The following is a 23,571-nucleotide window of genomic DNA, read 5'->3' as shown; positions in this document are numbered from 1 at the left end:
GAGGTAGCTACAGCCGTGGACTACCGTACTGCGTCTGCTAGTATAGACTGGATGATAATGATATAAAAAATATATATATATCACTACTGCAGGACAGTTATATATTATATAATGACGGACCTGCTGGACACTGTCAGCAGCAGACTCCTAAACTACTAGTATGAAGAAGATAGAAAAAAAAAAACCCCACCACAGGTAGGTATACAATTATGGACGAGCACTGCCGACACAGAGGTAGCTACAGCCGTGGACTACCGTACTGCGTCTGCTAGTACAGACTGGATGATAATGATATAAAAAATATATATATATCACTACTGCAGAACAGGTATATATTATATAATGACGGACCTGCTGGACACTGTCAGCAGCAGACTCCTAAACTACTAGTATGAAGAAGATAGAAAAAAAAACCCCCACCACAGGTAGGTATACAATTATGGACGAGCACTGCCGACACAGAGGTAGCTACAGCCGTGGACTACCGTACTGCGTCTGCTAGTATAGACTGGATGATAATGATATAAAAAATATATATATATCACTACTGCAGGTATATATTATAATATAATGAATGACGGACCTGCTGGACACTGTCTGTCAGCAGAATGCGTTTATAGAATAAAAAAAAAAAACCACACGAGTGTTTAACTTTTTCAGGCAGACAATATACTGGTGGGTCACTGGTCAGTCACACTGGCAGCAAAAGTTTGCACTGTTATGTACTCCTGCTATAACTGCTCCCCAGTCTCCCCCACAATTAAGCTGTGTGAGCAGTGAGCACTCAGCACAGTCAGATATACATAGATGATATTATCATGCAGCACACTGAGGCTGAGCACAGATATGGTATGTGACTGTGTATCGTTTTTTTTCAGGCAGAGAACGGATTTTAAATAATAAATAAAACTGGTGGTCACTAGTATAACTATCAGCAAAACTCTGCACTCTCTGAGTACTCCTAATGCTCCCCAAAATTACTAAAATTAAATTACTAGTAAATCAAGTGTCTCACTCTCTATCTAAACAGAGAGGACGCCAGCCACGTCCTCTCCCTATCAATCTCAATGCACGTGTGAAAATGGCGGTGACGCGCGGCTCCTTATATAGAATCCGAGTCTCGTGATAGAATCCGAGCCTCGGGAGAATCCGACAGCGGGATGATGACGTTCGGGCGCGCTCGGGTTAGCCGAGCAAGTCGGGAAGATCCGAGTCTGCCTCGGACCCGTGTAAAAAGGCTGAAGTTCGGGGGGGTTCGGATTCCGAGGAACCGAACCCGCTCATCTCTAATCAAAATTACCCCAAAATTCTATGATTTAAGCTGTTTTTGAGGGGTTTTTGAAAAAAAAACGCCCAAATCCTAAACACACCTGAATCCGACAAAAAATTTTCAGGGAGGTTTTGCCAAAACGCGTCCGAATCCAAAACATGGCCGCGGAACCGAATCCAAAACCAAAACACAAAAAATTTCCGGTGCACATCTCTAGTATTTACCATGCACAGAAACATTATAACCAACCCAAATCTAACTCTCTCTGCATGTGTTACATCTGCCCCACCTGCAGTGCACATGGTTTTGCCCAATTGCTAACTTTTTTGATTTGCTAACAAACCTGAAATCCCCCCATAGTCTCCATTGTCTTTTTGATAAAGCTGTGAAATACTCTTTTGAGTAGTATATTTTTAGATATACAATACTGGTATAATAGTTATTTAGTGATTATGTGATTAATAAATAACATTGCATTTCCTGATATATTTACTTGTTAGAGATATTATAAACTTAACTGTTCCTGACAGTTCCAAAGGCATTTTGCAGCAAATGTTTTATGGCCCTCATTCCGAGTTGATCGTACGAAGCCGCTTTTTGCAGGCCACGCGATCAACTATACTCCGCCTATGGGGGTGGGGTTTTCCCCATAGCAAGGCTGCGTTCGCTTGTGCAGCCCTGCTATGGGGAATACATTAGTGCAGTTTGTAAGTAGGGCTAGACATACTTACCAGCTGCAACGTTTTCAGCCTGTTCGGTCCTGGCTCTGACGTCAAACACCTGCCCTGGACAGTGGACACAACTGCGTTTCTGCAAGCACGCCTGCGTTTTTCTTACCACTCCCTGAAAACAGCTCCAGACTCTGGTTTGCCACCCCGGAATGCCCACCGCCAGTCAATCTTCAAGCGAACGCCGCAGCGATCGCTTTCTTCTTTCCCTTCGTTGTTACGTTGCCTGGCAACAACGCGCGTGCGCATTACACCCTGCGCATGTCCAGTAGTGACCCGGTCGCAGCTGTGTGAACGAAAGCACACTGCGATTGAGTCAGAATGACCCCCTATGTGTTCTTAATTATAGGCTCAAAGTACTTACCAACCACGTAGATCTGATCATGGAAGGTCACGGCATTAATGCATTTTGCTTCGACTGGCATTGCTGATTTAAAACTCCACTTGTTAGTAGATGGGTCATAACACTGAGTTCTGTCTGTTGCCAGCTTTCCATTGGGTCCACCCCCTATAACATATAGCTTGTTCTTGTGACTTGCTGCGGCAAATGAACTTACACTGATTGCTAATGGGGCTACCTGCGCAAACAAAAGACACAGCAATTATACAACACTGCAGTACTACACCAACAAAATCAATGCCATAATCAGAGCATCTATTATGATCATTGTCTGGTTACTTAGAGGGCAAAATATTAACTTATAGTAGGTTTTGTTGAGAGCATGAAATTACATCTAGTGTCTGACGACCCTTGCATGCACTGATATGGATTACAGTCAACTAAATGAATAAAGAAACATGATGCATTGTAAAAAGAGATGTGTGATGCTACCACAGCACTAACGCATTTCGGTATTTGCTAAGTACTTTGAAAAAGATACTTTGCTAGTACTGAAACACATTAATGGTGTGGTGGCAACTGTGGGTTATCATACTTGGACGTTGCCAATTTACATGCAGCCTCACTGTTAACCCGGAAGCCAAAGATTTGTGGTAAGTGCTTCTGTCGCTTATAGCTGGTAAGAGCATGCGTTACTTATTTGCGGATTTTGTGATATTTATGCAAATGTTATTATTTTTAAATGTGAGTGAATTTTACCATATCATTAAACCTGATCTAAGATGTTAAATGGGATCACGTTATGTTGATGTCCCTTTTTTAAATGATTGAATCCCATACATTCAGTGATCTATATGGAGAATACATTTGGGATTAAAAAAAAAAAGAGATATGCCTAAAAACCAAGTTGGGTTATAGTGCGCATAACATCTACACCTGTGACACACTTTTTCAGATTTGATTAATCACCTGAAGATACATGGAAATAAGAAAAAAGAATGATCACGGTGCAGTATGCCTTGACAACTGTGCTTCAAACTCCCTGCAAAGGACTCTGATTGGAAAGTAGATTCATCAAAGTTATCTCCCTTATATTGCTTCAAAGGTGGCGTACCAAGCTCACAGAATATCTGGGTATCTGTTATGGGCCCTACACACTTGTCGACCTGCCGCCGAGCTGCCCTATGGCCGATACGGCCGGCGGGCAACCCGGCGGTGGTGGGGGGGAGGTGACGGGGGGAGTGAAGTTTCTTCACTCCCCCCGTCACCCGGCTCCATAGCAGTGCATGCTAATATGGACGAGATTGTCCATATTGGCCTGCATGCATAAGTGACGGGGCACCATCAATGAACGAGCGCGGGGCTGCGCATCATTCATCGTTGGTGCCTCCACAATGAATCATATGAATGAGTTCTCATTCATTAATGAACGAGAACGTTCATATCGGTCAGTGTTATCTGCCAGTGTGTAGGGCCCATTAGCTATAGAGATATCTTTACACTATTTTGATAGAAGATTCCTTTATATGCCTATTTTAGCAATTTCATTGTGAGTTTGGGGTACACATCACATAGAAGTTAAGGCATACTACACCGTGATATGTTTTTTCTTGTTTACATGTATCTTCTACTTGTGAGAAAAACATAAAAAACTGTAAGGATCACAAGAACCAACCGAACCTTCTCAATGAACTTTCACCAAGCAAAGGAAAGCGATTTGTCAACTCTTTAATAATTAGCGTTATCCATTGCACCTATCCCATTTCATTTATGTAAAGCCTTTTTTCAGAAGTGTTGTGAAACATTTCTATTGGGTGTGTAAACTGTTCAGAGGAGGATTTACCATAAGGCAACAAGCAGCTGCTTAGGGCCCTGTTGGTGTTTGGGGGCGCGCCGACAAGGCTGTATAAAAGGCATTTCTGGCAGACCACGAGCTTCAGCGAAATTGTCCGCGAGCTGAGCTGGCTGAATACTCCCAGCAGGCTGTCAGTGATTAAACAGCTGTTGGGTGTCGACTCCAGCGAGTGCCTATGTCTCCTGTCCTGCAGTACTGTGTGTGTGACCCGCCATGACACACATGTGCAAGATGTCAGATGCTTAGCGAGAAGAACCAGGATGTGCACAGAAAAAAACATGAGTTCTTCCAGTGTACTTTGTTACAGTATTTTTACGTTCTATATATCATCCACCACCTACCTATAATTACAAACAGATGTGAGTGGGGGATAGGGGTGTGTGTGATGGGGGGGGGGGGGTTTGTAGAAAGTGTTATTTTAAGTAAAGTGTCTAACGTCGGCCTGCGACAGTCATGGCTGAGGAGGAGGCACACACTGACTGGTGATATATCAATATGCTATAAGACGCCCATAATTTTATTGCGATTGACATAAACACTTCTTTAAGCTAGCTTATCACTAAAATAACGACACACTAAAATAACGACACTGACACGGTTAGCTGTAGTTAAAGGTCAGACGATATTTATTGATTGCTGACCTGTTCTTTAAACTATAATTGTAATTGAATTGATTTTATATTGGAGGATGGCAAAGGACCAGTCGCTACCAGACACCAGCTCCAGTCCCTTGGATGAAATCCAACCACCAAGGAGGGGAGTACCCAAACCCCGCCTCCTCCCTGCATAACCCGCATTGTGCAGGACTCACCACTCTTTTCTCTGGCAAACGTTCGGTTCCCGCAGGGGAACGTCTAAATGTCCAACCGCAAGGTAAGGACACACCTGCCGTCCTTCTAAAGAGGGTGCCCCACAATGACCACTTATGCCCATCTGACCGCTGGTTGGTAGCGACTTCCCGCCAATCTGGCTGTCAAGAGCCCACCAAGAAAGACAAGATGTAGGAGAAACAAAAAAAAATATATAGTCAAGGCGGGCGGGAGGGCATTCCAAAATGGCAAGAGGAAGTCTGAGTCACATGACCATGGCTTATATATTATTCCAAGACCAACCCCTAAACCCTTGATGGACAGCCCTATAATCCTATAGGAAAATACCCAAGAACACACTGATCTGCCTAGCAACTGCTTAGTCACAAACAACCAATCACAAAAAATTGGGCTCTTATATGGCTTCAGGCTTATGCAGCCTTCAGCTTATCTAAGGCGCCCATAATTTTATTGCGATTGACATAAACACTTCTTTAAGCTAGCTTATCACTAAAATAACGACACACTAAAATAACGACACGGACACGGTTAGCTGTAGTTAAAGGTCAGACGATATTTATTGATCACTGACCTGTTCTTTAAACTATAATTGTAATTGAATTGATTTTATATTGGAGGATGGCAAAGGACCAGTCGCTACCAGACACCAGCTCCAGTCCCTTGGATGAAATCCAACCACCAAGGAGGGGAGTACCCAAACCCCGCCTCCTCCCTGCATAACCCGCATTGTGCAGGACTCACCACTCTTTTCTCTGGCAAACGTTCAGTTCCCGCAGGGGAACGTCTAAATGTCAAACCGCAAAGTAAGGACACACCTGCCGTCCTTCTAAAGAGGGTGCCCCACAATGACCACTTATGCCCATCTGACCGCTGGTTGGTAGCGACTTCCCGCCACAAAGGTTTAACAAACCGCCCCGCCATCCAAACCAATAAAAACCAGGAAAAGAAGAAATACAATGGAAAGAAGCAAATTGGTAGCAGCCCTGCGCTTACTAGCTGCTGCTAGTTCCTAGAAAGTAGAGGTTACACCCAGAAACCTCTTAAACCATGGAATATACAAAAAAGAAGAACTAGGAACTAGGGGTGGTCTTCTGTTTGCCGGCGGTCGGGCTCCCGGCGCTCAGTATACCGGCGCCGGGAGCCCGACCGCCGGCTTACCGACACTTATTTTCCCTCGTGGGGGTCCACGACCCCCATAGAGGGAGAATAAAATAGTGTGGCGCGCGTAGCGCGCCACCGTGCCCGTAGCGTGGCGAGCCCGCAAGGGGCTCATTTGCGCTCGCCAAGCTGTCGGTAAGCCGGCGGTCGGGCTCCCGGCGCCGGGATGCTGGTCGCCGGGAGCCCGACCGCCGGCCACCCGTAGTGAACCCGGAACTAGCGCTGCATGCATAGTACACATAAATCTGGAGGTGATCCTTTGTAGTTTCTGTGTGATCCACTACTTTATCCCTCTGTGGAATTACACTTACAGATAATTTCTATCACGCGTGTCCATAAAGGTATCTTTATATCTGAAACAATGTGCTGTCCCCACACAAATAAAAACGGTACACACTTACAGGATATTTCTATCTCGCGTGTCCATAAAGGTATCTTTTACTGTATGAAGATATTCAGCAGCGGAAGAGAAAGCCGTCTGCCGTTTGCAGTGTGGAATCCTGGGACGCGGTGACTCGGACTCTGTTCCTGCTCGCTTACCTGTCTGCAGCCGGCCGGTGAGAGAACAAGTCTTCCATCAGCAGCCGATACCTGGATTCCTCCGTTTGGACTCTGTTCATTTTTTTAAACTTCATGTATTAAAAACTTTCTCTTGTGGAAATCATCTTGCTGAATCCTTCCTTGGGACGACGTACCAGATAAAAGATACCTTTATGGGCATGCGTGAAAGGAAGCTAATGTAAGTTGTCCTGCATACCTATATATCATGTGAAGTCTTTTGGGGGTCTTTCCGCTACTGAATATCTTCATACAGTAAAAGATACCTTTATGGACACGCGAGATAGAAATATCCTGTAAGTGTGTACCGTTTTTATTTGTGTGGGGACAGCACATTGTTTCAGATATAAAGATACCTTTATGGACACGCGTGATAGAAATTATCTGTAAGTGTAATTCCACAGAGGGATAAAGTAGTGGATCACACAGAAACTACAAAGGATCACCTCCAGATTTATGTGTACTATGCAGCGCTAGTTCCTAGTTCTTCTTTTTTGTATATTCCAGGAAAAGAAGAAAGCTAACTGAAAGGACCAAAACCCCAGGTAAGACAAAACCTGCAAAACTCCAGCCGGAGAAGACGAACGCCTTCCCCCTTGTCGAAACTGCGGCTGATGGAGTACAAGCAGAGGATGCCTGACCACCTAAAAGCCATAACCCAAAACATCAGCTGTCCTATGCGCCAAGGAATGCCTTGCCGCCCAAAAATGTAAGAGTGGCCAAACCAGCCATTCCTGTTCAAACCATCAACGGCTGCAAAAGAAAAACACCCTAAAATCATCACACTGACATACATCACATAGGAAAACCAAGTGACAGATAACAGAATTAACCCAAGTGAAGGAGAAAACTCAAAAAACCTTCCGTGGACCTTAGATGAGCCAATTGTAATTAGGCCCCCTCGGAGGAAAATTAAAAAATTCACTTCACACCCTCGATTCCTGAACGCTACCCGTTCAAAAACCGACGGGTAAACAAGTTTTTGGGTTAGCGCAACAGGCGCAACTAAACATCATCCATATGCAGAAGGCTTATAGTAAGCATCCCTCCACGGAGCACCTCCTGAATAGCTGCCGTGGAGGACCCTGTGGCTGCCGCACGGTAGCCACCCCCATCCGCAAGGAATAGGACCTAAAAAGTATACCTCCAACGGCCCACCTCCTGAATAGCCGCCGTGGAGGAACCTGTGGCTTCCGCATGGTAGCCACCCCCATCCGTATGGAATAGGACCTAAGAAGTATACCTCCAACGGACCACCCCTTGAATAGCTGCCGAGGGGGACACTATGGCTGCCGCACGGCAGCCACCCCAATCCACAAGGAATGGACCTAAAAAACAAATACACCCCCAACGCCCCAGCTCCTGGACCGCTGCCGTGGGGGACCCTGTGACTGCCGCACAGCAGCCACCCCAATCCGCAAGGAATAGAACCTATAAGGAGTAAACCTCCAACGCCCCAGCTCCTGAACAACCGCCGTGGAGGACCCTGTGGTTGCCGCATGGCAGACTCCCCAATCCGCAAGGACCAGGACCTAAAAAGTATACCTCCAACGGCCCAGCACCGGAACCGCTGCCGAAGGGGACCCTGTGGCTGCCGCATGGTAGCTTCCCCAATCCGCCAGGAACAGGACCTGCAGCAAGCATACCCCAGCGACCCTGCTCCTGAACCGCTGCCGTGGAGGACCCTGTGGCTGCCGCATGGTCAGCCTCCCCAGTCTGCCGGGGATAGGACCTATAATAAGCATACCCCCAACAGCCCTACTCCTTAACAGCTGCCGAGGAGGACCCCGTGGCTGCCACAAGGTAGCCACCCCAATCCGCAAGGAATAGGCCCTAGTACGTACATCTCCAACGGCCCAGCCCCTGAATAGCTGCCGTGGAGGCCCCTGTGGCTGCCGCATGGCAGCCTGCCCCATCCGTAAGGAATAGGACCCAAGAAGTATACCGCCAACGGGCCAGCTCCTGAACAGCAGCCGAGGAGGACCCTGTGGCTGCCGCATGGTAGCCACCCCAACCCGCAAGGAATAGGACCTAAGAAGTACACCCCCAACGGCCCAGCTCCTGAATAGCTGCTGCGGAGGCCCCTGTGGCTGCCGCATGGCAGCCTCCCCCATCCGTAAGGAATAGGACCCAAGAAGTATACCGCCAACGGGCCAGCACCTGAACAGCCGCCGTGGCGGACCCTGTGGCTGCCGCATGGCCAGCAGCCCCATTCCGCAAGGAATGGGTACCGAACCCAAACACAGCAGCAACACTGTACCTTAGTGAGAGGACCAGCGAGCGCCTGTATCAGCAACTGGTCGCCCTCCCCCCGGAGGCCCATCTATACTCATGCGCCAGGCGCAGCGGGCAGACACCCACCACCTCCTGGGCCTCCAAGGACACCCAGTGACCCCCTGCAGCTTGATCCTATTTGGATCACACCATCCTGCAGAGCAGCCGACCACCATGCAACCCGCGTTACAGAGAAAGGTCCCGGCATCCCGAAATGCCTGCTGCTCGCCACCCCTCGCATACCCGCAAAACCCAGAAGAAAGCCAAAGCAAAGGCTAATCTAAACAGGGACCACCTCCCACACCAACTCGGCGACAGGAGGCAGCACACCCAGCAACTCCGCCAAAATTTGCCACGTAGCAGGCCTACGTGTATCCGCAGGCGCGGGGCGCCTATCCCCAACCCTAAAGTGCTAACGAAAGACCAGGCGGGGTCCACCAGCCCGCGTAGCCTAGAACGGAAGGAAAATGCCCGCAAAGGCAGGAGACATGGCCGCCCAGGACCTCCCTCCCACATAAAGCTCGCACAGGAAAACCATCAAACCGTCTACCAGGGACACACCCGCTGTAACCAACCTACTGAAAAAACACCAGGACGCAGCAGACGCCCCAAACGAGGAAGGAGCCAACGCATGCCCAGTCCGAGTAGCCAACCCGCCTGGACAATCCACCCGCCAGAAGACGGGCATGAGGGAACCTTATGACGCCACCCCCGGAACCCACTCGCGGCACTCATCAAACTGCAAAAGAGACAAAGCATCCGCCAACCCATTCCGACTCCGGAGCGGGATGGTAAAACTGCACTGCAGCAGCCACGCAGATGTCGCAACAGCCGCAAAGCCTGGGGGGACCGTAGGAAACAAGGAGGAGGAGGCCACAACAACCTCCCCGTAAAAACTATAGGAATGAAGACCAAATCCACCCAAACATCTCTGATCCCGCGGGAAGGGAAACTGAGGTACGCTACCTGGTCGACCCCGCAGGGGCCCTTAGTATTCTTGCAAACTATGCCACCCATGGGGATAAACCTGCTCGCCAAAGGGGAGGAGCTAACAACTGTACCCGCTTAAACCGAACTTCGCGTTACCCCCAGAAGCCGTTAATAAAACCCCAAAAGTGTAGGAACCTTGTCAGTGGGGAGGCGACAGCAACCCGCAATTGTGCCCAGTGCCAACCCCTGAAACCTCAGGCAACCGGTAGGGCCCTAGCCGCGTACCGGGGCAACGTGATCCCCCAGGACCCTGACAAAGACCTGGCCACCTACAGAAGGATGGCTGCAAACCAAAATGCCTCCCAGACCCATGAAGAGAAAATAGTCCCTGTAGCGAGAAACACCGAAGGGGCCGGATCCGGACCGTACGAGCCAACGCAAGAAAGTGCAGAATTTCTCAAAAAAAAGGGCACATGAGACAGAAAAACTAAGGGCACCAACCTGTCAGCATAAAAACAGGCCCCTAATCGAGGCCCGAAAAATTGGTGGTGATAGGGACGCAGGGGAAGCGGCGCAAACACGACCCAACGTATAAGTTAACCAAAAGGAGGTACCCGGCCCATATTCACAGAACCAAAACGCAGAGTCCCTAAAAGACTAATCTCACCCCGCGCGCGGTCTCGGAAATGGAGCATGAAAAGAAAAACCCCCTGAAGATACGACAAATGTAGGCTAAGGCGGCACTAGCCCAGGGTCCCTGGCACCAACCCACAGGGAAGAAGCACAAGCCGGGAAGAGAGTAAAAAACGGCATAGGGCCCACACGAGCCCCAAGCCGGTTCGGCGACCACCCTCCGCCGGACCTGATGCGGGGAAGCGTGCGCGGACTTACAACAACCGCTCGTGGCTGGGGCACCGTCACTGGACGGGAGACAGGCCTAGCAAATTTGCAGGAGTGACGAACACGGGAGTGGACCTATGGTGTACTAGCCCTTGCCATAAGCGAAACCCCCCCTACCAGGGAGCGCGAAACAGAAACGCCAACTGCGAGGGTCCCGCGGTCTGGGACCCCACTGTGCGGTCCGGGCTGCCGGGCGACCCCCAAACACAACCCCAAGAAATTGACGTTACCCCCCGAACCCGATGGACTTCACGTCGTAATCACCCCAAGCGTAAACCTCGGATTTAAATAGCGTGCGCTAACACAAATACTGCACCATGCGAGGATGTTAGGCAGGTCGCTACCCGGTGCAACCATCCGCAAAACCCAATGCCCCAATGCGGGTCAGGGTGACGGGGCCCCCCGCATGGCAGAGAGGAAATCGCGGCAGAAGGGCAGACAGGACCCGTGGGGCGTCCCCAATGGTATAGGACGAAAGCCATGGGGGGGGGGGGGGGGGGGAACAACCCTAAAGAAAAAACCTAGGAGGCACAGTGGGAGGGGGCCAGGCAGGTGGAACGATGCCGCCGTAGGAGCTGCGCCGCCACCACCCTCACCGTACGAAACCTGTGCATACGGGGGCCCCTACAAGCAGGGAAACGGGGAGGGCGGAGGACAGAACAGCCCGACCTGAAAAACGGGGGGGCAACATGCAGGTGAAAAAACCCCGACTAGCCCGGCGGACGGGGCTCGGAAAGGGAGCCGCCCTCCGCACCCGCGGTCACCAGCGGAAACCCGCCCGCAAACCCCAGGGCGCCCCGGCCATCAGACCCCCCCACACCCAGTGGGGGACCCCCCCAACAGAAACAATAAATAAAATTAAAATAAATAACAAACTAGACCCCACCACATGGGGGAGCACCCGGACAGCACCACTGTAGCAGGAGCCGTGCGCACCCTGAAACAGCGGGCCGTCCACACCCCCCCCAGATGCCTAAAAAAGATCTAGAAAACATTGCGCGATGTTTTATAGATCTTTTTTCGTTTCGTTTATGCTAGAGACTCTAACCAAGCCTCAAAACATACGCTGCTGTCTACCTATATTGGTTATACCCTTAAATAGAAAATTTATATATTTTTTATATTTTCTATATATATATATATAAGCGCCGGGAGAGTGGGACTGGCATACCACTAGAGATCCGTTTTTTCTCTATATCCTAGTACCCCCAGATGCCTGCCTCGTGGCCTTCGGCGTGGCACAAGGAGGCACAGTGGGAGGCAGCAGGGTAATGGCCTCACCATAATTGGCAAAGAGAAAAACGGCCCCTGGTCCCCCCACGCTACGCTGGAGAGAGTGGAAATGACGGGTATGTCCCTCCAGCAGCCAGGCACCCGCAGGGGAGATGGCTGGTGACATACCCCTCTGCCCGCTGACCATCGTGCCGCCGTCGGACCCGCTACCCGGGTCCCTCAATACCAGGCCAGCAGAGGAGGGAGCACTGGAGGACGGGGCCCAGACCCCGGCGTGCGCTGCACTAAACGCCGCTTCGACTGCTGGCCGCGGCCACTGCTGGGGAGGGCCGCCCGCGGAGAGCACGACCTGTGCTCCGGCGGGCGGCGCAGAAGGGGGGGAAACCACCCGCACCTGAGGCAGGCATTACCCGGCCACCGGGAGCGGGCGCAAGGCCGCAGCCAGGCGACGGGGAGGAGGGGCGGAGCCACGCGGACGGGGCATACTCGGAGCTGCTGGACGGGAGGCAAAGCAACGTGGAAAGCTGGAGGTGGGGGGGGGGACCCCTACGCAGAGTGCTGTAAAGGGGGGAAGGAAGCACAAAATGCAGCAGCCAGGTGCGCTGGTGCAAAGCAATGGGAAAAGGAGGTAACAAACAGAAGCAAATCAAAACAACAACAGCAGGTACAGAGGAGTAATAAATGATTCCTGCTACTCACTCATTCCAAAATGGCAAGAGGAAGTCTGAGTCACATGACCATGGCTTATATATTATTCCAAGACCAACCCCTAAACCTTGATGGACAGCCCTATAATCCTATAGGAAAATACCCAAGAACACACTGATCTGCCTAGCAACTGCTTAGTCACAAAGAACCAATCACAAAAAATTGGGCTCTTATATGGCTTCAGGCTTATGCAGCCTTCAGCTTATCTAATACTGTATTTTAAGTACTACCATGTATGCCTGCTACAATCAGTGGGGCACTGATATGTAATCAATACAGTCACACTGACTGAGGGGTGTAATAATGGGTATTATAAGGGATGGGGGACCTACTGGGCTGCTACAATCCGTGAGGGGGGGAGGCACTATAATACAGTCAACATTAATGTAATTGGGTGTACTAATAAGTATTATAAGGTATGGGTGCCTGCATTATATATCAGTGCCTTCCCCCCACTCCACACACACATACTGATAGTAGCACATTACCCATCCCCTAATAGCAGCTCCCCCATCCCTCATAATATCCATTATTGCACCCCTCAGTGACTGTGACTGTATTGACTATATATCAGTGAATTTATTGTGACTCCATTATACGAGGTCTGACAATTAAGTTAGCAAACTGGCTACCGTGCAATAGCGGATTTACGAGTAAGCATTCAAAGCACCCGCAAGGGCCCTGGCGGGTCCCAGAGGACTCGCCGACAGATCATGGAGTCGGGAGGGCATTTCTGATGTCCGGGTCTGGCTGCATACTCCCAGCAGGCTGTCAGTGACTAGATAGGTGCCACGTGTAATTTTAAGGGCAGCATAGATGTGTAATGGTTAGCATTACGAACTCACAGTACTCAAGTCATCGGTTCAATTCCCACCATGGCACTAACTATGTGAGTTTGTATGTTCTCCCCGTAATTGCATGAGTTTCCTCCGGGTACTCCGGTTTTCTCCCACAATCCAAAAATATACTGATAGGTTAATTGGCTCCAAACAAAATGAACCCTAGTGTGAATGTGTACATGTGATAGGGAATATATATTGTAAGCTCCACTGAGGAAGGCACTGATGTGAATGGCCAAATGTTCCCTGTAAAGCGCTGCAGAATATGTGTGCGATATATAAATAACTAGTAATAAGTAATAATCAATACACTAGTACAACTACCATCCGCCTGCTATAATCGGCTATGGGCAGATTGGGGAGCATACACTGACTGGGGGGCAGTAGTACCTGTCTGCTACAAGTGGTGGTGGGGAGCAGGGCCGTAACTACGTGTGTGCCAGGTGTGCCTGGCACACAGCACAGTTGCCCTGAGGGCGCAACGGCCAGCGGCTTGTAATGAGTCAAATTGACTCATTACAAGCCGCCTGTGCTGTGTGCGCCGCGCTGGTGAGGAGAGCAGCAGTGCCAGAGGCAGAGGAGAAGGAGGAGGAGGGAGGGGGACTGGAGCCGCAGCAACGCTATGTAATTGGTAGAGGCACCACTGCAGCAGTCCCAATCCGTATTTACTGCCCGGCGCTGCTGTGAATGCTGGGATGCGGTTCCTTCATCCCAGCATTCACAGTGGCGGCGGGCAGCCAATACTGAAGGAGAGGGGACTGATGCAGCGGCGCCTTTACCAATTATATAGCGCTGCTGCGGCTCCAGTCCCCCTCCCTCCTCCTCCTCCTCCCCTGCCTGCATCGAGGAATCTGCCAGCACGAGGAGCCTGACTGCCAGCGGGGAGAGATGGTAAGTATCTCTCTCTATATCTATTCTGTCTGCCGCAATGTGTAAAATGGGGGACTGGCTGCCGTAATGTGTAAAAAGGGGGACGCTGTCTGCCGTAATGTGTAAAAAGGGGGACGCTGTCTGCCGTAATGTGTAAAAAGGGGGACGATGTCTGCCGTAATGTGTAAAAAGGGTACTCTGTCTGCCGTAATGTGTAAAAAGGGGTACGCTGTCTGCCGTAATGTGTAAAAAGGAGATGCTGTCTGCCGTAATGTGTTGAAAAGGGGAAGTTGTCTGCCGTAATGTGTAAAAAGGGGACGCTGTCTGCCATAATGTGCAAAAAGGGGGACGCTGTCTGCCGTAATGTGTAAAAAGGGGACGCTGTCTGCCATTATGTGTAAAAAGGGGGATGCTGTCTACCGTAATGTGTAAAAGTGGGACGCTGTCTGCCGTAATGTGTAAAAAGGGGGACTGTCTGCTGTAATGTGTAAAAGGGGCTCTACCTGGTGTACTGGCGCTACTGTGCAGCATAATTTGAATAATGGAGACTACTGTGCACCGTAGTATGAATTGGTATTATTTTGTGGCCACGCCCCTTCCCCATGAAGCCACGCCCCAAATCGGTGTTTTGCTTAAGGCCCCATGAGGTCTAAATCTGCCTCTGAAACTGCTCTTTTTGAGCCGTAGGAATTATCTCTACTTTCCTATATTATTCACCTAAAAACTCTATCTACTGTCCGTCTGTGGTAGCAAGACTGGAAAAAGACACAAGGCGTGTTAAATGTTTTATTATGATTCATGCACTATATATATATATTATTTTTCCTTTTATTTGCATAAATCATTGGAAAACATTCTGTATGCGCAAAAGGAATCGCACTGTTCGTAACATTGTCTTTGAATATTTTGTTTTTATGTGTGTTGGGTAACAATACATGATATTAGGTGTAGCAGCTGTGGCAGGGAGCGCTGGTTTACGGCCTATCTGTTTGAATATAATAGCGCTACAAAATAAACCTGCACCTTTACTGGCACTGCCTGTTGTAAATGTTAATGACTCAATTGCATCAGAGTGACACAGCTGACTATTAGCGTTTGTTTGCTGTAACCCAGCAATGATAGCTTTGCGCAGGCCTTCAGATGTCTGTACTGTAATTCTGTATGCTCACACCACTCATGCATAAACACAGCAAACAGAACCAATGGTAATCTTAGGCCCTATAAAACCAATAAAGCATATCATTGTACACTATTGCACACCTCATGCACTTACCCAGCTGAATTCATGTCTGCCAACAGGTTATTCATTTCATAGGATGGCATGATATTCCATAAGGGGGTGTTTTCAGCCTTGGCACATGTGGTCTATTTTGGGGATGTGGGTACACACTGGTACGACTAGCAATATTTCAAACAAGTGTGTACTCAGCTGAAGGGTGGATACACACTAGAATGATCTCGAAACGATATGTAATTTCCGGCCAACTTGGAACGACATAGTGGCTGGATTGTTCAGTGTGTACTAGTGATGAGCACCGGAAATTTTTCGGGTTTTGTGTTTTGGTTTTGTGTTCGGTTCCGCGGCCGTGTTTTGGGTTCGAACGCGTTTTGGCAAAACCTCACCGAATTTTTTTTGTCGGATTCGGGTGTGTTTTGGATTCGGGTGTTTTTTCAAAAAACCCTAAAAAACAGCTTAAATCATAGAATTTGGGGGTCATTTTGATCCCAAAGTATTATTAACCTCAATAACCATAATTTCCACTCATTTTCAGTCTATTCTGAACACCTCACACCTCACAATATTATTTTTAGTCCTAAAATTTGCACCGAGGTCGCTGGATGACTAAGCTCAGCGACCCAAGTGGCCGACACAAACACCTGGCCCATCTAGGAGTGTCACTGCAGTGTCACGCAGGATGGCCCTTCCAAAAAACACCCCCCAAACAGCACATGACGCAAAGAAAAAAAGAGGCACAATGAGGTAGCTGTGTGACCAAGCTAAGCGACCCAAGTGGCCGACACAAACACCTGGCCCATCTAGGAGTGGCACTGCAGTGTCACGCAGGCTGGCCCTTCAAAAAATACTCCCCAAATAGCACATGACGCAAAGAAAAATGAAAGAAAAAAAGAGGTGCAAGATGGAATTGTCCTTGGGCCCTCCCACCCACCCTTATGTTGTATAAACAGGACATGCACACTTTAACCAACCCATCATTTCAGTGACAGGGTCTGCCACACGACTGTGACTGAAATGACGGGTTGGTTTGGACCCCCACCAAAAAAGAAGCAATTAATCTCTCCTTGCACAAACTGGCTCTACAGAGGCAAGATGTCCACCTCATCATCATCCTCCGATATATCACCGTGTACATCCCCCTCCTCACAGATTATCAATTCGTCCCCACTGGAATCCACCATCTCAGCTCCCTGTGTACTTTGTGGAGGCAATTGCTGCTGGTGAATGTCTCCACGGAGGAATTGATTATAATTCATTTTAATGAACATCATCTTCTCCACATTTTCTGGATGTAACCTCGTACGCCGATTGCTGACAAGGTGAGCGGCGGCACTAAACACTCTTTCGGAGTACACACTTGTGGGAGGGCAACTTAGGTAGAATAAAGCCAGTTTGTGCAAGGGCCTCCAAATTGCCTCTTTTTCCTGCCAGTATAAGTACGGACTGTCTGACGTGCCTACTTGGATGCGGTCACTCATATAATCCTCCACCATTCTTTCAATGGGGAGAGAATCATATGCAGTGACAGTAGACGACATGTCCGTAATTGTTGTCAGGTCCTTCAGTCCGGACCAGATGTCAGCATCAGCAGTCGCTCCAGACTGCCCTGCATCACCGCCAGCGGGTGGGCTCGGAATTCTGAGCCTTTTCCTCGCACCCCCAGTTGCGGGAGAATGTGAAGGAGGAGATGTTGACAGGTCGCGTTCCGCTTGACTTGACAATTTTCTCACCAGCAGTTCTTTGAACCCCTGCAGACTTGTGTCTGCCGGAAAGAGAGATCCAAGGTAGGTTTTAAATCTAGGATCGAGCACGGTGGCCAAAATGTAGTGCTCTGATTTCAACAGATTGACCACCCGTGAATCCTTGTTAAGCGAATTAAGGGCTCCATCCACAAGTCCCACATGCCTAGCGGAATCGCTCTGTGTTAGCTCCTCCTTCAATGTCTCCAGCTTCTTCTGCAAAAGCCTGATGAGGGGAATGACCTGACTCAGGCTGGCAGTGTCTGAACTGACTTCACGTGTGGCAAGTTCAAAAGGTTGCAGAACCTTGCACAACGTTGAAATCATTCTCCACTGCGCTTGAGACAGGTGCATTCCACCTCCTATATCGTGCTCAGTTGTATAGGCTTGAATGGCCTTTTGCTGCTCCTCCAGCCTCTGAAGCATATAGAGGGTTGAATTCCACCTCGTTACCACTTCTTGCTTCAGATGATGGCAGGGCAGGTTCAGGCGTTTTTGGTGGTGCTCCAGTCTTCTGTACGTGATGCCTGTACGCCGAAAGTGTGCCGCAATTCTTCTGGCCACCGACAGCATCTCTTGCACGCCCCTGTCGTTTTTTAAATAATTCTGCACCACCAAATTCAAGGTATGTGCAAAACATGGGACGTGCTGGAATTTGCCCAGATTTAATGCACACACAATATTGCTGGCGTTGTCCGATGCCACAAATCCACAGGAGAGTCCAATTGGGGTAAGCCATTCTGCGATGATCTTCCTCAGTTGCCGTAAGAGGTTTTCAGCTGTGTGCGTATTCTGGAAAGCGGTGATACAAAGCGTAGCCTGCCTAGGAAAGAGTTGGCGTTTGCGAGATGCTGCTACTGGTGCCGCCGCTGCTGTTCTTGCGGCGGGAGTCCATACATCTACCCAGTGGGCTGTCACAGTCATATAGTCCTGAGTCTGCCCTGCTCCACTTGTCCACATGTCCGTGGTTAAGTGGACATTGGGTACAACTGCATTTTTTAGGACACTGGTGAGTCTTTTTCTGAGGTCTGTGTACATTTTCGGTATCGCCTGCCTAGAGAAATGGAACCTAGATGGTATTTGGTACCGGGGACACAGTACCTCCAACAAGTCTATAGTTGGCTCTGCAGTAATGATGGATACCGGAACCACGTTTCTCACCGCCCAGGATGCCAAGGCCTCAGTTATCCGCTTTGCAGCAGGATGACTGCTGTGATATTTCATCTTCCTCGCAAAGGACTGTTGGACAGTCAATTGCTTGGTGGAAGTAGTAAAAGTGGTCTTACGACTTCCCCTCTGGGATGACCATCGACTCCCAGCAGCAACAACAGCAGCGCCAGCAGCAGTAGGCGTTACACGCAAGGATGCATCGGAGGAATCCCAGGCAGGAGAGGACTCGTCAGAATTGCCAGTGACATGGCCTGCAGGACTATTGGCATTCCTGGGGAAGGAGGAAATTGACACTGAGGGAGTTGGTGGGGTGGTTTGCGTGAGCTTGGTTACAAGAGGAAGGGATTTACTGGTCAGTGGACTGCTTCCGCTGTCGCCCAAAGTTTTTGAACTTGTCACTGACTTATGATGAATGCGCTGCAGGTGACGTATAAGGGAGGATGTTCCGAGGTGGTTAACGTCCTTACCCCTACTTATTACAGCTTGACAAAGGCAACACACGGCTTGACAAATTCTGTTGAAATACTTCCACACTGAAGAGCTGATTTTTTTGGTATTTTCACCAGGTATGTCAATGGCCATATTCCTCCCACGGACAACAGGTGTCTCCCCGGGTGCCTGACTTAAACAAACCACCTCACCATCAGAATCCTCCTGGTCAATTTCCTCCCCAGCGCCAGCAACACCCATATCCTCCTCATCCTGGTGTACTTCAACACTGACATCTTCAATCTGACTATCAGGAACTGGACTGCGGGTGCTCCTTCCAGCACTTGCAGGGGGCGTGCAAATGGTGGAAGGCGCATGCTCTTCACGTCCAGTGTTGGGAAGGTCAGGCATCGCAAACGACACAATTGGACTCTCCTTGTGGATTTGTGATTTCGAAGAACGCACAGTTCTTTGCTGTGCTTTTGCCAGCTTAAGTCTTTTCATTTTTCTAGCGAGAGGCTGAGTGCTTCCATCCTCATGTGAAGCTGAACCACTAACCATGAACATAGGCCAGGGCCTCAGCCGTTCCTTGCCACTCCGTGTGGTAAATGGCATATTGGCAAGTTTACGCTTCTCCTCCGACGATTTTATTTTAGATTTTTGAGTCCTTTTTTTACTGATATTTGGTGTTTTGGATTTTACATGCTCTGTACTATGACATTGGGCATCGGCCTTGGCAGACGACGTGGATGGCATTTCATCGTCTCGGCCATGACTAGTGGCAGCAGCTTCAGCACGAGGTGGAAGTCGATCTTGATCTTTCCCTATTTTTGGAACCTCAACATTTTTGTTCTCCATATTTTAATAGGCACAACTAAAAGGCACCTCAGGTAAACAATGGAGATGGATGGATACTAGTATACTTATGGATGACGAGTGACTGCCGACACAGAGGTAGCTACAGCCGTGGACTACCGTACTGCGTCTGCTAGTATAGACTGGATGATAATGATATAAAAAATATATATATATCACTACTGCAGGACAGGTATATATTATATAATGACGGACCTGCTGGACACTGTCAGCACTGCAGACTCCTAAACTACTAGTATGAAGAAGATAGAAAAAAAAAACCCACCACAGGTAGGTATACAATTATGGACGAGCGACTGCCGACACAGAGGTAGCTACAGCCGTGGACTACCGTACTGCGTCTGCTAGTATAGACTGGATGATAATGATATAAAAAATATATATATATCACTACTGCAGGACAGGTATATATTATATAATGACGGACCTGCTGGACACTGTCAGCACTGCAGACTCCTAAACTAATAGTATGAAGATAGAAAAAAAAAAACCACCACAGGTAGGTATACAATTATGGATGAGCGACTGCCGACACAGAGGTAGCTACAGCCGTGGACTACCGTACTGCGTCTGCTAGTATAGACCAGATGATAATGATATAAAATATATATATATATCACTACTGCAGGACAGGTATATATTATATAATGACGGACCTGCTGGACACTGTCAGCACTGCAGACTCCTAAACTACTAGTATGAAGATAGAAAAAAAAAAAACCACCACAGGTAGGTATACAATTATGGACGAGCGACTGCCGACACAGAGGTAGCTACAGCCGTGGACTACCGTACTGCGTCTGCTAGTATAGACTGGATGATAATGATATAAAAAATATATATATATCACTACTGCAGGACAGGTATATATTATATAATGACGGATCTGCTGGACACTGTCAGCACTGCAGACTCCTAAACTAGAGATGAGCGGGTTCGGTTTCTCTGAATCCGAACCCGCCCGAACTTCATGTTTTTTTTCACGGGTCCGAGCGACTCGGATCTTCCCGCCTTGCTCGGTTAACCCGAGCGCGCCCGAACGTCATCATGACGCTGTCGGATTCTCGCGAGGCTCGGATTCTATCGCGAGACTCGGATTCTATATAAGGAGCCGCGCGTCGCCGCCATTTTCACACGTGCATTGAGATTGATAGGGAGAGGACGTGGCTGGCGTCCTCTCCATTTAGATTATAAGAGAGAGAGATTTACTGGAGCTTAGGACTAGGAGGAGTACTGTAGAAGTGTAGAGAGTGCAGAGAGTTTACTAGTGAGTGACCACCAGACAGTGCAGTTTATTTAATATATCCGTTCTCTGCCTGAAAAAAGCGATACACACAGTGACTCAGTCACATACCATATCTGTGTGCACTGCTCAGGCTCAGCCCAGTGTGCTGCATCATCTATATATATTATATATCTGTCTGACTGCTCAGCTCACACAGCTTATAATTGTGGGGGAGACTGGGGAGCACTGCAGTGCCAGTTATAGGTTATAGCAGGAGCCAGGAGTACATAATATTATATAGTGAGTGACCACCAGACAGTGCAGTTTATTTAATATATCCGTTCTCTGCCTGAAAAAAGCGATACACACAGTGACTCAGTCACATACCATATCTGTGTGCACTGCTCAGGCTCAGCCCAGTGTGCTGCATCATCTATATATATTATATATCTGTCTGACTGCTCAGCTCACACAGCTTATAATTGTGGGGGAGACTGGGGAGCACTGCAGTGCCAGTTATAGGTTATAGCAGGAGCCAGGAGTACATAATATTATATTAAAATTAAACAGTGCACACTTTTGCTGCAGGAGTGCCACTGCCAGTGTGACTGACCAGTGACCTGACCACACTGACCACCAGTATAGTTAGTAGTATACTTATATTGTGATTGCCTGAAAAAGTTAAACACTCGTCGTGTGACTTCACTTGTGTGTTGTTGTTTTTTTTATTCTATAAAAATAAAACTCATTCTGCTGACAGACAGTGTCCAGCAGGTCCGTCATTATATAATATATAATATATACCTGTCCGGCTGCAGTAGTGATATATATATATTTTTTATATCATTTATCATCCAGTCGCAGCAGACACAGTACGGTAGTTCACGGCTGTGGCTACCTCTGTGTCTGCACTCGGCAGGCAGTCCGTCCATAATTGTATACCACCTAACCGTGGTTTTTTTTTCTTCTTTATACATACATACTACTACGACATCTCTTTATCAACCAGTCTATATTAGCAGCAGACACAGTACAGTACGGTAGTTCACGGCTGTGGCTACCTCTGTGTCTGCACTCGGCAGGCAGTCCGTCCATAATTGTATACCACCTAACCGTGGTTTTTTTTTCTTTCTTCTTTATACATACATAGTTACATAGACATCTCTTTATCAACCAGTCTATATTAGCAGCAGACACAGTACAGTACGGTAGTTCACGGCTGTGGCTACCTCTGTGTCTGCACTCGGCAGGCAGTCCGTCCATAATTGTATACCACCTAACCGTGGTTTTTTTTTCTTTCTTCTTTATACATACATAGTTACATAGACATCTCTTTATCAACCAGTCTATATTAGCAGCAGACACAGTACAGTACGGTAGTTCACGGCTGTGGCTACCTCTGTGTCTGCACTCGGCAGGCAGTCCGTCCATAATTGTATACCACCTAACCGTGGTTTTTTTTTCTTTCTTCTTTATACATACATAGTTACATAGACATCTCTTTATCAACCAGTCTATATTAGCAGCAGACACAGTACAGTACGGTAGTTCACGGCTGTGGCTACCTCTGTGTCTGCACTCGGCAGGCAGTCCGTCCATAATTGTATACCACCTAACCGTGGTTTTTTTTTCTTTCTTCTTTATACATACATAGTTACATAGACATCTCTTTATCAACCAGTCTATATTAGCAGCAGACACAGTACAGTACGGTAGTTCACGGCTGTGGCTACCTCTGTGTCTGCACTCGGCAGGCAGTCCGTCCATAATTGTATACCACCTAACCGTGGTTTTTTTTTCTTTCTTCTTTATACATACATACTACTACGACATCTCTTTATCAACCAGTCTATATTATTAGCAGCAGACACAGTACACTACGGTAGTTCACGGCTGTGGCTACCTCTGTGTCTGCACTCGGCAGGCAGTCCGTCCATAATTGTATACCACCTAACCGTGGTTTTTTTTTCTTTCTTCTTTATACATACATAGTTACATAGACATCTCTTTATCAACCAGTCTATATTAGCAGCAGACACAGTACAGTACGGTAGTTCACGGCTGTGGCTACCTCTGTGTCTGCACTCGGCAGGCAGTCCATAATTGTATACTAGTATCCATCTCCATTGTTTACCTGAGGTGCCTTTTAGTTGTGCCTATTAAAATATGGAGAACAAAAATGTTGAGGTTCCAAAATTAGGGAAAGATCAAGATCCACTTCCACCTCGTGCTGAAGCTGCTGCCACTAGTCATGGCCGAGACGATGAAATGCCAGCAACGTCGTCTGCCAAGGCCGATGCCCAATGTCATAGTACAGAGCATGTCAAATCCAAAACACCAAATATCAGTAAAAAAAGGACTCCAAAACCTAAAATAAAATTGTCGGAGGAGAAGCGTAAACT

At 48.3% G+C, this 23,571-nt stretch overlaps 1 protein-coding gene across 4 annotated transcripts in view; it reads right to left on the bottom strand.

Annotated features, from left to right (window-relative positions):
* The window catches only part of KLHL6 (kelch like family member 6), a 255,477-nt gene that overhangs the window by 15,744 nt on the left and 216,162 nt on the right, over positions 1-23,571 (bottom strand). For all 4 annotated transcript variants that reach the window (XM_063915702.1, XM_063915703.1, XM_063915704.1 and 1 more), the window contains one exon: positions 2,363-2,576. In XM_063915702.1, coding sequence (XP_063771772.1) covers positions 2,363-2,576 — 214 coding nt within the window. The remainder of the gene's footprint in view (positions 1-2,362; positions 2,577-23,571) is intronic.

This window comes from Pseudophryne corroboree, chromosome 4 (genome assembly GCF_028390025.1).
Source record: "Pseudophryne corroboree isolate aPseCor3 chromosome 4, aPseCor3.hap2, whole genome shotgun sequence".
NCBI classification, from domain to species: domain Eukaryota; kingdom Metazoa; phylum Chordata; class Amphibia; order Anura; family Myobatrachidae; genus Pseudophryne; species Pseudophryne corroboree.
The sequence above is the reverse complement of the archived record's forward strand: the minus strand, read 5'-3'. Positions and strand labels throughout refer to the sequence as shown.